This window comes from Chrysemys picta, chromosome 20 (assembly GCF_011386835.1).
Source record: "Chrysemys picta bellii isolate R12L10 chromosome 20, ASM1138683v2, whole genome shotgun sequence".
Classification (NCBI taxonomy): domain Eukaryota; kingdom Metazoa; phylum Chordata; order Testudines; family Emydidae; genus Chrysemys; species Chrysemys picta.
Window position 1 is genome coordinate 8,691,666 of NC_088810.1, and position 13,835 is coordinate 8,705,500.

The window sequence follows — 13,835 nt, forward strand, 5'->3', positions numbered from 1 at the left end:
CGTCGACCTAACTCTGTAGTGTAGCCTAGCTCTCCGATCCGATCCGATCCTCTCTCTGCAATGGTCAAGGGAGGAGCTGATTAGACTCTCCTAAGGGTTTGTTGCTTTGTTCAGTGATTCTAAAAGTGTAGGACTGGAAGGGACCTCGATGCGCCATCTGGTCCAGTCCCCTGCACTCACGGTAGGACTGTAACAGCCCAACCATGCCTGACGGGGGTTTGTATAATTTGCTCTTTAAAACCTCCAATGCTGGGTTTTCCACAGCCTCCCTAGGCAATTGGATCCAGGGCTTAACCACCCTGAGAGTTAGGAAATTTTTCCTAATGTCCAACCTAAACCTCCCTTGCTGCAATTTAAGCCCATTGCTTCTTGTCCTGTCCTCGGAGGTGAACGAGGCTGCATCGCCCGATGCCCGGCTCCCCCGACCCGTCCCCACAGAGATGGACCCTGGCTCCCGGAGCCCCCGCTGCTCCGGAGGGGCCTGCGCAGCACGAGCTGTTCTCAGCCTGGGGCAGGAAGCATGTGGGCCGGGAGCCTGGCCGGGGAGGAAGAGGAAGTAAGAAGGGTGGGGGACGTGGGGAGCCAAGGAACTGGCCCTAAGGTGTGACAGACACAGACCGGGGTCTGGCCCCTGAAGGGTTAATATTGAGCAATGATTTAGCAATGATTTAGCAATGACTCCCTCTGCCAGTAACTGTGACGATGAAGGAGGGCAGAGCTAGGGGGCACTGTGCTGTGGGGAGTGGGGCAGGGGACATCATGCTGCGGGGGGGGGGGGGGGGCGCCTCGGCACAGCTCCAGGGTCACAGTTACTGGCAGAGGAAGTCATTGCTAAACCATTGCTCAATATTAACCCTTCAGGGCCCAGATCCCGGTCTGCCCCACCCGAGGGATAGTTCCTTGGCTCCCCGCATTCCCCAGGCCGGGCCCCAGGCCAGGCATTTCCCGCCCCAGGGAGAGAACAGTTTGTTCTCAACAGTTCCCTCCAGGGGCAGCCGGACTGGGGCGGGGGGGGAGATTTTCCCTGCAATTAACTTCTATCTCCTTCCCTCCTGCTCTAACCATTCAACCCCACTCCACTCCCAGAGCTGGAAGAGAACCCAGGAGTCCTGGCTCCCTTGCTCTAACCACTAGAGCCCCCCGCACTCACACACTTTTTCAGAACCAGCACAGAGGTGTGTCACCATAATCCCCACCCCATCCTCGGATCCCCCTAACTCCTGTCCCCTACCACCCAGCCCCCTCCCCATAACCACCTCCACTCTAATCTCCGCTCCCCCGCTTCCACCCCCTAATGTTCACTCCCTTCTCCGCCGGCCTTTGCACGTCTGAGTTCCTTTGAGCCCTTCCCAAGTTGCCGCTGTGCCCAAATCCCCCCTGCCCGCCTTTAACACAGGTACAGTTTAGCAACAGGTTTACTCCCCCACCCCCCGATTTCAGTCCGTGCCTGTATTGGAACTGCCAGCGCCTGGGGCTGGCTCAGGTTTCATGCCCATAACATGCTCCTTTAACCTCCCCCAGCTCGGGGAGCTCGGCCCGGCTGGCAGCCCAGCTGGGCGTGCTGGCTCCGCCGGCTCCGCATCATTCCCTTGGCACGTGCCTGGTAACCACACCCCCGTCTCCAGGGGCAGGCTCTCAGGTGAACCCCGGGCTCAGCGTTGCTCCCTCGAGGGGCAGGTTGGTGCCACGTACTAGCCGGGATAAATGGCGAGGGACTGAGTCTGATCAGGGCAGGAACCAACCCCTGGCTTGACCCCTGTCTGGGTGCAAAGAGAACGGGGAGAATCTGTTCACCTTAAGAAAAGCTGTTTTCTTGGGGGAGGGGTGCCTCTCGGGAACCCCTCACTCAAAATCCCCTGTAGCCCCAAGAGGAACACCAGCTCTCAAGGCAATCCAAGTTCCCATGTGCATTTTAGAGCACGTAGCGCACTGCCTTTCTCTCAGCCCCGCGGGTCTGTGCCATGCCTGTTCTCAGGTGCCCACCCCAGGTCCAGCATTTTGGCAGCATCTACAATACCAGGACCATGCCTGGGCTGCCCCTGTCCCTTTGCCAAGTCAGGGGACCCTGATGAATAAGAGAGGCAGAAACTGGGGCTGGTCGTTCATATGAAACACGTTTATTGGGTGTGGGGAGATCAGGGGTGAATGTGCAGCAGAGAGGAATCAGATCCTGTCGGCAGGGGAGAAGAAAGAAAGAAAGAAAGAAAGAAAGAAAGAAAGAAAGAAGCTGTAATTTTCCACACTGTAGTCTCGCACTGTCCCTTTAAATCCGCAGCAGGAAGCTGTCACACCGTTAGTGTAGATGGCACCATCAGGAGCGAGTCCCGGTTGTCACCATCCACGGTGCTGGCCCAGATGCTTCGCTGCCCTCTGGGGGCCACTGAAGGGCCGGCAGCAGCTCACAGTGGTTGGGGTCGGCCGGTGGCTGGCGTGGGGCACGGCTCAGGGGGTCTGGGTGTCCTGGTAAGGGGGTGGGGCTTTGGGGGGGTCATTGGTGAGGGCAGCTGGGGGCCCCATGTTCTGATAAATCACCACGGACTGGAGGGAGAGACAGGAGGAGAGCATGAGGGGCAGCCCTAGGGCCAGCCACTCCCCTGCCCCCCACATTCCCCTGTAGCCCCTACTCTTCCCCCCACAAATTGTTCATGGAATAACTCCCCAGCTCCCTCCCTAGGGAAGTACGGGAGTTCGGGGGGTGGAGGGGTCCCACATCTGTCAACTGTTCTAGAAAGAGCTGGGTTGGACAAATTTTTCACATACTCAGGGATAGAACCCAGGAGTCCTCAGCCCTGGCTTTAACCTCTAGACTCCACTCCCTTCTCTGAGCCTGGGATAGAACCCAGGAGTCCTGGCTCCCAGTCCCCCACCCACCTCTAAACCCTAGACCCCAGTCCCCTCGCACAGAGGCTGTCACCGTGTCGCTGTAGCTGTCCCGGCAGAGTGTTTTGCACCCGAAGGCGGCACTGGAGATGGAGATGCAGAACTCCAGGATAGTGAAGGCGAGGAGAATCATGGTTACCGCAAGCATGGTATCCTGGCCAGGGGAGATCCATGAGGGACTGACTGACAATACACACAGCGCCGCCTGCTGAGCCTCCCACTCCCCACAGCACAGCGCCCCCTGCTGATCCTCCCACTCCCCACAGCACAGCGCCCCCTGCTGAGGCCCCTGCCCCGTTCCCCACAGCACGGCGCCCCCTGCTGATCCTCCCACTCCCCACAGCACGGCACCCCCTGCTGAGCCCCCTGCCCCGCTCCCCACAGCACGGCGCCCCCTGCTGATCCTCCCACTCTCCACAGCACGGCGCCCCTGCTGAGCCCCCTGCCCCGCTTAGGGACCTCCCACCCTGCTCTCTGAAGTGCTGCGCCCTTCATTGAGCCCCTGCTCCCTCTCTGCAGCATGGCGCCCCCTAATGGCGTTCAGGGCATCAGTCCCAACTCCTGGGCCACGGCCTGATGAGCAGGGTCACAGATAGCACCAGTGTCCCCAGCTTTGCGGGGCAGAGCTGGGCAGGCCCGGGGGGCGGCTGGACTCACCGCAGGCACTCGGGATGTCGGCGCGCAGGACTTGGACTCCTCGATCCACTGGCAGGTTCCGCGCGGGTAGTAGAAGATAAGCGAGAGCGAATAGAGGATGATGCCCACTCCGGCCACTATGGCACTGAGGGTATTCATAGCCAGCATGGCCTTCACCTGGGAGAGGAGGCGTCAGAGACTGGGGGCTGGGAGGCCCAGCTATGTCATCCACACACCCCACACCTCCCACCCCTGCATCCCCCCAGCCACCCTCCGGCCCTTGAATCCTGCACCCCTCCAGACGCCCTCGGCCTGTGCCCAGTCTCCACGGTACAGCAGGTCGGTGGAGATTGTAGTGTCTAGAGAGACAAGGCGGGTGGGGTCCCAGCATCCACTGGGGAAGGAGGCAAGAGCTCCAGAGCTCTTCTCCGGTTCCTTGTTACAATCGTCAGCCCAAAACGGGTGATTTTCAGCCATTCGCTGCAGTTTTCAGTGGCGACGTTTTGGGCTTTGGGGCAATTTTGAGTAGATATTTTTCATTTTCCCTGCACCTTTTACCAGCTTCCAGCTACAAATTTGCTCTTTTTTGGGCAAAATTGGGCAGCCAATTGGCCATTTTCAGCTGTTTGGGGTGCGCTGCTGTTTTTGTCTGAAAAAACTGGCCGGGGGGGAGATTTTTTTGGTGGCGGTTTCCCCCTGGAAATTCTTCCTTTCGTGACGGTTTTTGGGTAAAATGTTTCAATTTTCAGCCGTTTGGGCGGCTGTTGGATGGGAATTTTCAGTGTTGGGAAAAAAGTCAAAATTTTCCTTTGGAATTTGCAGTGAATTCCCCCCCAAATTTTTCATGTTTCATTTAACTCTCCTGGAGGGGAAACCCCAATATATTCCATCTGGCTCAAAAAACAGGGGACAAAAGCTTCGTTCCTTACCAGTGAGATCTTGGGGTTCTTGGCAGCCGCCACACAAATGAACCCCGAAAGGATGTACTGGGGGGAAAGCAGAGATGGGTCAAGGCTGCTGCCCACTCTTCGCCCAAGAGGTGAGACCATCCCAGTGCCCCCCACTCGCTTGGTGCCTCAGTTTCCCCTCCATGCATTAGGGATAATGGCACTCCCTCCCTCACAGGCAGGGTGAGGATCAATACACCGGGGGTGTGTGGAGGGGGGAGGTCACACATTACTCAAGCTCATTACACATCCCAGAGGCTCCCTCCCCACCATGCCAAGGGCCTTATGTGCCCCCCACTTCCATGCCAGGGGGTTCTGGATCCCCCCATTCTTCCCTTTCCCCCCATGCCAGAGGCTCTGTATGCCCCACAGGGACTCAGTTGAAGATGGGGGAGGTGCTGCAGGGATTGGGGCAAAAGAAGCCCCTGTGATAGGTCGGGGCTTTGCACAGACACACAGCCAGTGGCCACCCCGAGGACTCACAGAGGGGACATGCAAGCTCGCCCAGCAGGCCAGCGGCAAGTTAGGGGGCAACCCCCAGCTCTCCTGGCCCCACGGCCAGTGCCCCAGTCACCACTCCACCACCCTTGGCAGTGCCAGGTGGGCTTCCAAAGACCATTGGCCATGCTCCAGCAAGCCGGGTTCAGGGCACGGGGATGGCTGGCTAAACTGCCCTACAGTGAGGATTCAGAGACGATGTCCTCCTTGTTTTCACACACACACCCCGAAGCCCCCACCACTAGGACTTACCAGGATCCCCGTCCAAAAGGGGGTCCCCGCCTGTATCGCTATTATCTGATAGCCATTCGCCAGATTCAGGATGATGCCGAAAGCTACCTGCACAATGCCCATGAGTATCTGTGTGATCTGCAGAGACACCGTGGAGCATAACATGTTACTGGCCAGGAGCTGCATTCTGGGGAACTTACTACACGGTTACTCTGTCCCTACTACACAGTTACTCCGTCCCTACTACACGGTTACTCCATCCCTACCACACCGTGACACAGTCCCTACTACACGGAGTCTCTGTATTTTCTAAATGGCTAGTCATTCACGAGAGGATAAAGCCTCTAGATGGATCCTCATAGACTTGTGTTCTATTCCCAACTCTGCCACTGGCCTGCTGGGTGACCTCTTGGGCTTGACAAAAGTGCCAGAGCTAGGTGCCTAACTCTCATTGACCTTCCATGAGCTGCAGGCACCTAACCTGTATAAGACTTGGTAAGTCCCACTTGCGCCTCTCTGCAACTTTGGCCACCTAAATACCTTTGTAAAGCTGGTTTCAGAGTAGCAGCATTAGAGCATAAGCTTTCGTGGACTACAGCCCGAAGAAGTTTATGCTCTAATAAATTTGTTAGTCTCTAAGGTGCCACAAGTACTCCTGTTCTTTTTGTAAAGCTGGGCCTCAGTCCCTACTATGTGGCTATTCAGTCCTTACTACTTGGTTACTCAGTCCTTACTACATGGTTAATCATTCTTTACTAGATGGCTTCTCAATCCTTACTACAATGTTACTTAGTCCTTTCTACATGAATGCTCTGTACTTACTACAAGGTTAATCACTCCCTACCAGATGAATACTCAGTCCTTCCTACATTGTTACTCAATTCTTACTACATCCTTACTCAGTCCTTATTGCATAGATGTTCTGTGCTTACTACATGGTTATTCATTCCCTACTAGATGGTTACTTAGCCCTGTTCTACACTGGGGGGAGGGGATCAATCTAAGTTACACAACTTCAGCTACATGAATAACGTAGCTGAAGTCGACGTACTTAGATCGACTTACCTCGGTGTCTTCACCGCGGTGAGTCAACTGCTGCCGTTCCCCCATCGACTCTGACTGCGCCTCTTGCAGTGCAGGAGTACAGGAGTTGACAGGAGAGCACTCGGGGGTCGATTTATCATGTCTAGACTAGACGCGATAAATCGATCCCCACTGGATTGATCGCTGCTCCCCCTCCCCTCCCAATCCAGCAGGTTGTGAAGACATACCCTCAGTCCTTATTACATCAAGGAGTCCGGTGGCACTTTAAAGACTAACAGATTTATTTGGGCATAAGCTTCCGTGGGTAAAAAACCTCAAGAAGTGTTATATATGACTAAATACATCTGTTAGTCTTTAAGGTGCCACCGGACTCTTTGCTGTTTTTGTGGATACAGACTAACACGGCTACCCCCTGATCCTTATTACATGGTTATTCATTTCCTACTGGATGGCTATTCAGTCTTTACTACATTATTACTCAGTTCTTACTATATCCTTACTCACTCTTTATTGCATCGATGCTCTGAACTTACTACAGGGTTATTCATTCCATACTAGATGACTACTCCATCCTTATTACATAGTTATTCATTCCCTGCTAGATGGTCACTCAGTCTTTACTAAATTGTTACATAGTTCTTACTACATTAGTACTCAATCCTTATTGCATAGGTGCTCTGTTCTTACTACATTGTTATTCATTCCCCACTAGATGGTTACTCAGTCCTTACTACAGGATTATGAAGTTCTTTTTACAGTTATTTAGTACTTATACAATTAAACTACTGAATTAAGCATTTAGTAAATCTCTCTACCTAACTAATCAACTTAGATAAGCATCTACCTTTGTTTTCGTCTATATTTCCCATCACCTTAGTATGGAAGTAATGGATTAAAATAACGTAATTTCATCGTGCTCCCAAGTGGAACATTCCTAATGAAAACAGCTGGGAATTAGGACTTCTGGGTTCTAGCCCCAGCTCTGGGAGGGGAGTGGGGATCTAGTGGGTTACAACAGAGGAGCTAGGACTCCTGGCTTCTATTTCCAACTCATAGGGGAGGAGGGTGATCAGGGGGTCAGGTCTTATGCATCCTGACCCTGACTCGCTGTAAGTCTCCACTCAGGCACCCGCCTAGCTCTGTGCCTCAGTTTCCCTCTCTGTATTACAGAGGCAATCATTCCCAACCACATTTCTAAGGCACTTTGGGCTCCTCAGTGCCACAGTACTATACCAAGGCCACACATGACAGCCTGTGGCCAAGGACAGGACCCCCTGCACCTAAAAGCCTGAGCATCTTCCATCCAAGCTAATCAGGCGACTACACCCAGCAAGGGCAGCAGCTGCCTCCTGTTAATGGCCCAGGCAGCAGAGGGAGCTGGAAAGGCTCATTGTGTCCCCCTGGGTCCCCTTCACAGGCCAGCCCCCGGCCGCACTAGACTCACGCCCAGAGCCAGCGGCTCCCCCTGGTAGAACTTCCGCAGAGGCCGCGGTGGGGCAGAGGAGTCTGACGAGTGGGGCTGGGGTATGATCTGCGTCAGCAGGACGACTCCGGAGGGCCCTGCCTCCATCAGAGCAGTGGGTGCCTATTCCCGGCCTGGGCAGTGCGGACAGGAGCCGTCACAGCAACTAAGGGAGAGGAAAAAGAGAGGAAAAGAACAAAGAGTCTCACATTTAGGATGAGAACAACTGTGATTCAGGACTCCTGGGTTCTCTCCCTGGCTCTGGGAGGGGAGTGGGGTCTAGTGGTTAGAGGAGAAGGATGCTAGGAGCCAGGACTCCTGGGTTCTCTCCCTGGCTCTGGGAGGGGAGTGGGGTCTAGTGGTTAGAGGAGAAATATACTGGGAGCCAGGACTCCTGGGTTCTCTCCCTGGCTCTGGGAGGGGAGTGGGGTCTAGTGGTTAGAGGAGAAGGATGCTGGGAGCCAGGACTCCTGGGTTCTCTCCCTGGTTCTGGGAGGGGGGTGGGGTCTAGTGGTTAGAGGAGAAGGATGCTGGGAGCCAGGACTCCTGGGTTCTCTCCCTGTCTCTGGGAGGGGAGTGGGGTCTAGTGGGTTAGAGCAGGGGCACTGGGAGCCAGGACTCCTGGGTTCTCTCCCTGTCTCTGAGAGGGAAGTGGGGGTTTATGGTTAGAGCGAGGGGAAGGGGTACGCACAGAGCCAGTTTTTCACAGGAAACCTTTCCCCTCCCGTCTCTGCCCCCCCACCCTCCTTGCTAGCGGATCTCTCCCAGGCCTGTGGCAGGAGGGCATCAGACACGGTGACCCTCCCAGCCTCCGTCTGCCCCAGCCCCAAGCTCGCAGCCCCCCAGCCCCTGTGTGGCTGATGCACCTCAGAGAGCGTCCCCCTGCCCCCCACGCCCTGCGCCCCAGCTATGATCAGCTGTACTTGCCCTGGGCTCCTAGCACACCCGGCTGCTCCTGCGAGCCACAGCTTGGACTCTCTGCCCGGGCAGGAAGTGGCTGGGCCTGGCGCCCAGCCAGGGGAGGGAGAGGAAGCGGGAGAGGCCCATGCGGGGGGGGGGGGGGGGGGAGCCGGTGGCCTCTGGCACTAGGATGGGGCAGGGGCAGATTTGACCCTGGTACCTCTAGGCCAGCTGGGGACGAACTGGTGCCACAGGTGAGCTACTGAGAGGAACTATCCGGCCGCTGCCTCAAGCTTGCTGGCGACGTGGTTTGATGGCAGGCCAGGCCCCCGAGCTCCCGGGGCGGCTCCGCCCTTTGAGCCATGTTCTGCATGGAAGTTTCCTAGACGAGGGGCTGGAGGGGACCTCAAGGGGGCCTCAGGGTGCCCAGCGCCAAGTCAGAGCTGAGGGACCCCCCGAGTGGCCCTGACAGGGTGTGTCCAGCCTGGTCTTAAAACCCTCCAGTGACACGGTTCCCTGGGTAACCTGTTCGGGGGTAGTCCCGGCTGTTCTTTTGGCAGCCGCTAAGTGTCTTCAGGGTGCTGACAAACAACAGTTGCATTTGTGGGATCACGCTCCCGAGGCAGCTGCATCCCAGTGCCAGGCGAGCCATCTTCGTGTGCCGTTATATGCGGCTGTTCCCCGGCTGCCCCACCCTGAGGCAGCTGCATCCCAGTGCCAGGTGAGCCGTCCTCGTCTGCTGTTATGTGTGGCTGTTCCCTGGCTGCCCACCCCAGAGGCGGCTGCATCGCAGATCTGGATAAGCCATCGCTGTGCAGCGTTATGTGCGGCTGTTCCCCATCTACCCCACCCCAGAAGCAACTGCATCCCAGTGCTCTGTATACACAATCCCAAGGATATGGGTCTGAGATAATTTGTGCAGATGAGTCCACTTCTGTTGCAGGAGTGAGGGTGGGAGTGAAATCCCCATGATATTAACCCTCTACTTTCCAGTCCCTGACCCTGAACAACAGCCCCCACCTCTGGAGTGGAGCAGCTGGGGAACAGCCGCACGTAACGCCGCATGGGGACAGCTCGCCCAGTGCTGAGCTGCAGCCACCTGTGGCTCATTATCTGACCACAGTTCAGGCCCGGAGCAACCAGCACAGAGCTGGCCCTGCCCAGGCTTTCCCCCTGCCCTTGGTTGTTTTCATTCACTAAAGCCCATGGCTGCCAACTCTCTGAGCCCCTTGAACCAGGCTGGGGAACTGGCCTGAGCTCAATGAAGTCTAATAGAGCCCTGCTGCTGCTACAAGGGGCAACGGCGCTACCAGTGCTCCCCTCCCAGAGCCACAGATGGAACCCAGGAGTCCTGGCTCCCAGCCCCCCTGCTCTAACCCACTTGTCACATCCGAAGAAGTGAGCTGTAGTCCACGAAAGCTTATGCTCTAATAAATTTGTTAGTCTCTAAGGTGCCACAAGTACTCCTGTTCTTTTTGCGGATACAGACTAACACGGCTGCTACTCTGAAACCTATAAAGGGAAGGGTAACAGCCCTCCTGTGTACAATACTATAAAATCCCTCCTGGCCAGAGACTCCAAAATCCTTTTACCTGTAAAGGGTTAAGAAGCTCAGGTAACCTGGCTGACACCTGACCCCCAAGGACCAATAAGGGGACAAGATACTTTCAAATCTTGGTGGGGGGAAGGCTTTTGTTTGTGCTCTTTGTTTTGGAGGGAGTTCGCTCTTGGGACTGAGAGGGACCAGACATCAATCCAGGCTCTCCAAATCTTTCTGAACAAGTCTCTCATATTTCAAACTTGTAAGTAAACAGCCAGGCAAGGCATGTTAATTTTATCTTTGTTTTCTCAACTTGCAAATGTACCTTTTGCTAGGGTGTTTACCTCTGTTTGCTGTAACTTTGAACCTAAGGCTAGAGGGGATTCCTCTGGGCTCTTTAAATTTGATTACCCTGTAAAGTTATTTTTCATCCTGATTTTACAGAGATAATTTTGACCTTTTTCTTTAATTAAAAGTCTTTTTTAAGAACCTGATTGATTTTTCCTTGTTTTAAGATCCAAGGGGTTGGATCTATGTCCACCAGGGAATTGGTGAAGAGTCTCTCAAGGCTACCCAGGGAAGGGAATTAGCCCATTGGGAGTGGTGGCAGCGGACCAGGTCTAAGCTGGTAGTTAAGCTTTGAAGTTTTCATGCAGGCCCCCACATTTGTACCCTAAAGTTCAGAGTGGGGAAGGAGCCTTCACACCACTAGATTCCACTTCCCTCCCAGAGCTGGGAATAAAACCCAGGAGTCCTGACTCCTACCCCCCGACGCGCACACACATACACACACCTCCATGTTGTGTGAGAGGCTCACAGATACTTTGCTTCCCCAGGGGGAGTCGTTTAATGTCATCAAAATACAACACAGGGGCGACCGGCGCTCAGAGACTGGGAGGGTGGACAGGGATGGGGAAGACAGGCCAGGTGCAGGCTGGGGACTCGGATTTAGGGGGGATAAGGCCTGAAGGGGGGGACAAGGATGGGGAATCCAGGCCAGGAAGGGGGAGGGGACAGGGATGGGGGGACAAGGCTGGGAGGGGGAAAGGAGAGGGATGGAGGATCCAGGCCTGGGGGACAGGCTGGGGAGTCAGCTGGGGGCTAGAGAGGCCAGGCCGGGGTGATCAGAGCTGGGGTGCTGCTGACAGGCGGATCACAGAGGGGGGAGCGGGGGACACTTGGCAGCCCTCGGGTCTGTGCTGCTGGTTCTGCCCCAGCCCCCAGGTATGCAGCATCGCTGTGGGGCTCCGAGCCGGCCCCTCCAAGCAGTGTCCGATCCCCAAACGGATCCCCCAGCAGGGGGTGCCTCAGAGCCGTGAGATGTCATAGGCGCTGCAAGGAAAAGGGAGAGAGGGTGAGGGAAGCTGGGTTGGACTGGGGGGACCCTGCGGGGCCCAAGAGGGGACAGGGGTGGCTCTCACCTCCTCCGCTTCCGGCCCCCACATCCGGGGAGCTTCCCGTATTTACCACCTGGGGATGGAGAGAGAACAAGTGTGAACCCAGGCGTCCTGGCTCCCAGCCCCGCTCTACCCATAAGACCCCACTCCCCTCCCAGAGCCGGGGAGAGAACCCAGGAGTCCTGGTTCCAACCCCTACTCACAGGTGAGGATGAGGATGCCCAGGACGAAGAGAATGGCGGCGGCTATCAGGCCCCACTTGCGCAGGGAGTGGTAATCTGGAAGGGAGGAGGGAAGGGGGCGACTGTGAGTCGAGTGAGGTGAGCAGCAGCACCCCCTGCTGCTCGAGGCAGAAACAGCTGCTACCCACCATAAGTGAAGATTTCCTCTTGGCTTTGGCCGGCTCCTGCGGGGGCAGAGAGAGAATTACCCCAAATGCCCAGCTCGGGGGTGGGGGGGGGAGGAATGGGGCAGGGACCTTTCCCTTCTGGGGGGCTCCGGCTCCGATCCGGCCCCAGGGCACTCACCTGATCTGGCCGAGCTCCCGGGCTCTCTGTGGCTAACAGGCCTCTTGGAGCCTAGAAAGAACAAGCTTTGGGGTGAAAAGGATCCAGAGACCCCAGCTAAGACCTGCTCTCCCCCCATCTGCCTCTGGGATGGGCCACAGGGCAGCTGGTTATCCAGGGAGCCCTCGCCCGGCGGCCTCTGGGGTGGGATGTGAGGGGCTGGTTATCCAGGGAGCCCTCGCCCGGCCCCGAGATGCGGCCGCCTCTGGGGTGGGATGTGTGGGGGGGCTGGTTATCCAGGGACTCCTTGCTTGGCACTGAGATGCGGCTGCCTCTGGGGTGGGATGTGGGGGAGCTGGTTATCCAGTGACCCCATGCTTGGTACTGAGATGTGGCTGCCTCTGCGCTGTTACCTGTCAGCTCTATGTTCTTAGGGAACCAGGGTGCAGTATCCAGTCTGTTTGATTCACGAAGGACACCTCCCCCCCCCCCCGCCTCTGCTTGAACCAAAGCTGATCTCTGGGACCAGAAAAGCAGGGAAGCACTGCGTGATGGGGGATCTCTGCTCCAGATGTCAGTGAACCCACGCCTGCCCACACCCAGCTCAGCAGTTATCCGACCAATTCTAGTAATAAATCCTTTATTGGTATCCAAAATACTGCAGCTGCCTAATTGCATTGTGAGCTCCCTCGAAAAAACACCTCCCATAGCCAGGAATGAACAGTTCCTATTGTCTAGCCTGAACGAAACAACTTTGGTATTCTCCCTTGAGCCATCAGTTTACCTACAAACAAATCTAGTGTTTTCCCTTGAACCATTGCTCTTTCCCTACAAAAACTCCTACCCACACTCCAGTCAGTGTTCTGATGCCTGGATCAAACATCTGCATCAGTTCATTGGGACTTCATCTTCTCCTGACTGATCGTGCTGGGGGCTTTGCCTGTCTCCAGCACTCCGGACCCTCCCCTACCATCACCACCTGGGACCCCCGAGGGGTTCAAGCTTCACGGAGTGGCGAGAACCCAGCTCTCTCTCTAGGTGTAGCATTGTGACCCTGACTCGTGTGATCACTTATAGTTTTCTAAACCTGACTTTTGTAATCAAATTTAAGCTAGATTCAATAATGTCACTGTTTTCTTTGTTTGGCTCCCCTTGTATTGTTACTACCTGGCAATAAATAACTTTTATGGTTAAGCTGGTTGCTTCCCTCCCTCTCTCTCTCGTGTTTTTGGCTTCCCCATTCGCTCTGCAGCAATGCCCCTTTGACCTAAGCTACAGATCCCTGCAGCTCCCAAAAATCCTGTGGGGTTTGCTCATCAAGTGGGTCACGACTGGAACAATTGTAATGTGAAAGTGGGGATAGGGACGTGCTGAACCTGGCAGCTTGGAGGTGCTGCTCGACCTAGCCTGCTGAGTCCAGGGACATATAGGAGATCCGCTTGAAAGTGCTGATTGACCCAGTCCGCTCAGACTTGCTCTGTTAGTGTGTGAGTGTGAGTGTGTGATTCTGGGGCTGGAAGAACCCAGCCCTGGGGAACCGAGGTCCTGCAGGAGAGCTCCACTGGGAGGGGACTTGCAGAAGGGGGAAGTAGAGCTCCGTATGAGAACACACAAGTGATACAAGCAGTGCATTGATAAAATTACTGAACCCTCCCCCCCAGAAGAGTAATCCTAATAAATGAGCGTATCCCAAAGTAACAGGCAAATCTGGTAACAGGGGTGGGATGTGGGGGGCTGGTTATCCAGGGAGCCCTTGCCTAACACCGAGATGTGGCTGCCTCTGGGGTGGGACGA

General features: G+C 55.7%; 2 protein-coding genes and 1 long non-coding RNA gene across 8 annotated transcripts in view; 1 reads left to right on the top strand and 2 right to left on the bottom strand.

Annotated features, from left to right (window-relative positions):
- The window catches only part of LOC101938932 (FXYD domain-containing ion transport regulator 5-like), a 226,057-nt gene that overhangs the window by 198,272 nt on the left and 13,950 nt on the right, over positions 1-13,835 (bottom strand). For 2 of the 3 annotated variants that reach the window (XM_005279495.4, XM_005279494.4), the window contains 5 exons: positions 12,063-12,113; positions 11,906-11,941; positions 11,739-11,813; positions 11,560-11,608; positions 10,959-11,470 (listed from right to left, as the gene is read on the bottom strand). The exons of the other annotated variant lie outside the window; for it this stretch is intronic. In XM_005279495.4, the coding sequence (XP_005279552.2) occupies positions 11,446-11,470; positions 11,560-11,608; positions 11,739-11,813; positions 11,906-11,941; positions 12,063-12,113 (236 nt within the window). In that variant the 3' untranslated portion in view covers positions 10,959-11,445. Of the gene's footprint in view, positions 1-10,958; positions 11,471-11,559; positions 11,609-11,738; positions 11,814-11,905; positions 11,942-12,062; positions 12,114-13,835 lie in introns of those variants that run through there. 3 annotated transcript variants of the gene reach the window in all.
- Positions 2,096-8,924, bottom strand: LOC101938485 (membrane-spanning 4-domains subfamily A member 4A-like). Of its 4 annotated transcripts, none has more exons than XM_065574533.1 (7): positions 8,819-8,924; positions 7,681-7,864; positions 5,214-5,330; positions 4,446-4,502; positions 3,538-3,693; positions 2,915-3,034; positions 2,096-2,538 (listed from the first exon to the last, which is right to left on the bottom strand). In XM_065574533.1, exons 2-7 carry the CDS (start codon positions 7,804-7,806, stop codon positions 2,443-2,445), a joined length of 672 nt encoding a protein of 223 aa, XP_065430605.1. In that variant the 5' UTR covers positions 7,807-7,864; positions 8,819-8,924; the 3' UTR covers positions 2,096-2,442. The 4 variants fall into 4 exon arrangements, with proteins under 4 accessions (XP_065430605.1, XP_065430604.1, XP_065430606.1 ...); XM_065574532.1 differs by lacking the exon at positions 8,819-8,924 and adding an exon at positions 8,626-8,757; XM_065574534.1 differs by lacking the exons at positions 2,915-3,034; positions 8,819-8,924 and adding an exon at positions 8,626-8,757.
- LOC135976858 (uncharacterized) lies at positions 9,109-13,323 on the top strand. Its single transcript, XR_010594148.1, has 2 exons — positions 9,109-10,400; positions 12,476-13,323. It is a non-coding gene; the product is annotated as an uncharacterized LOC135976858 (long non-coding RNA).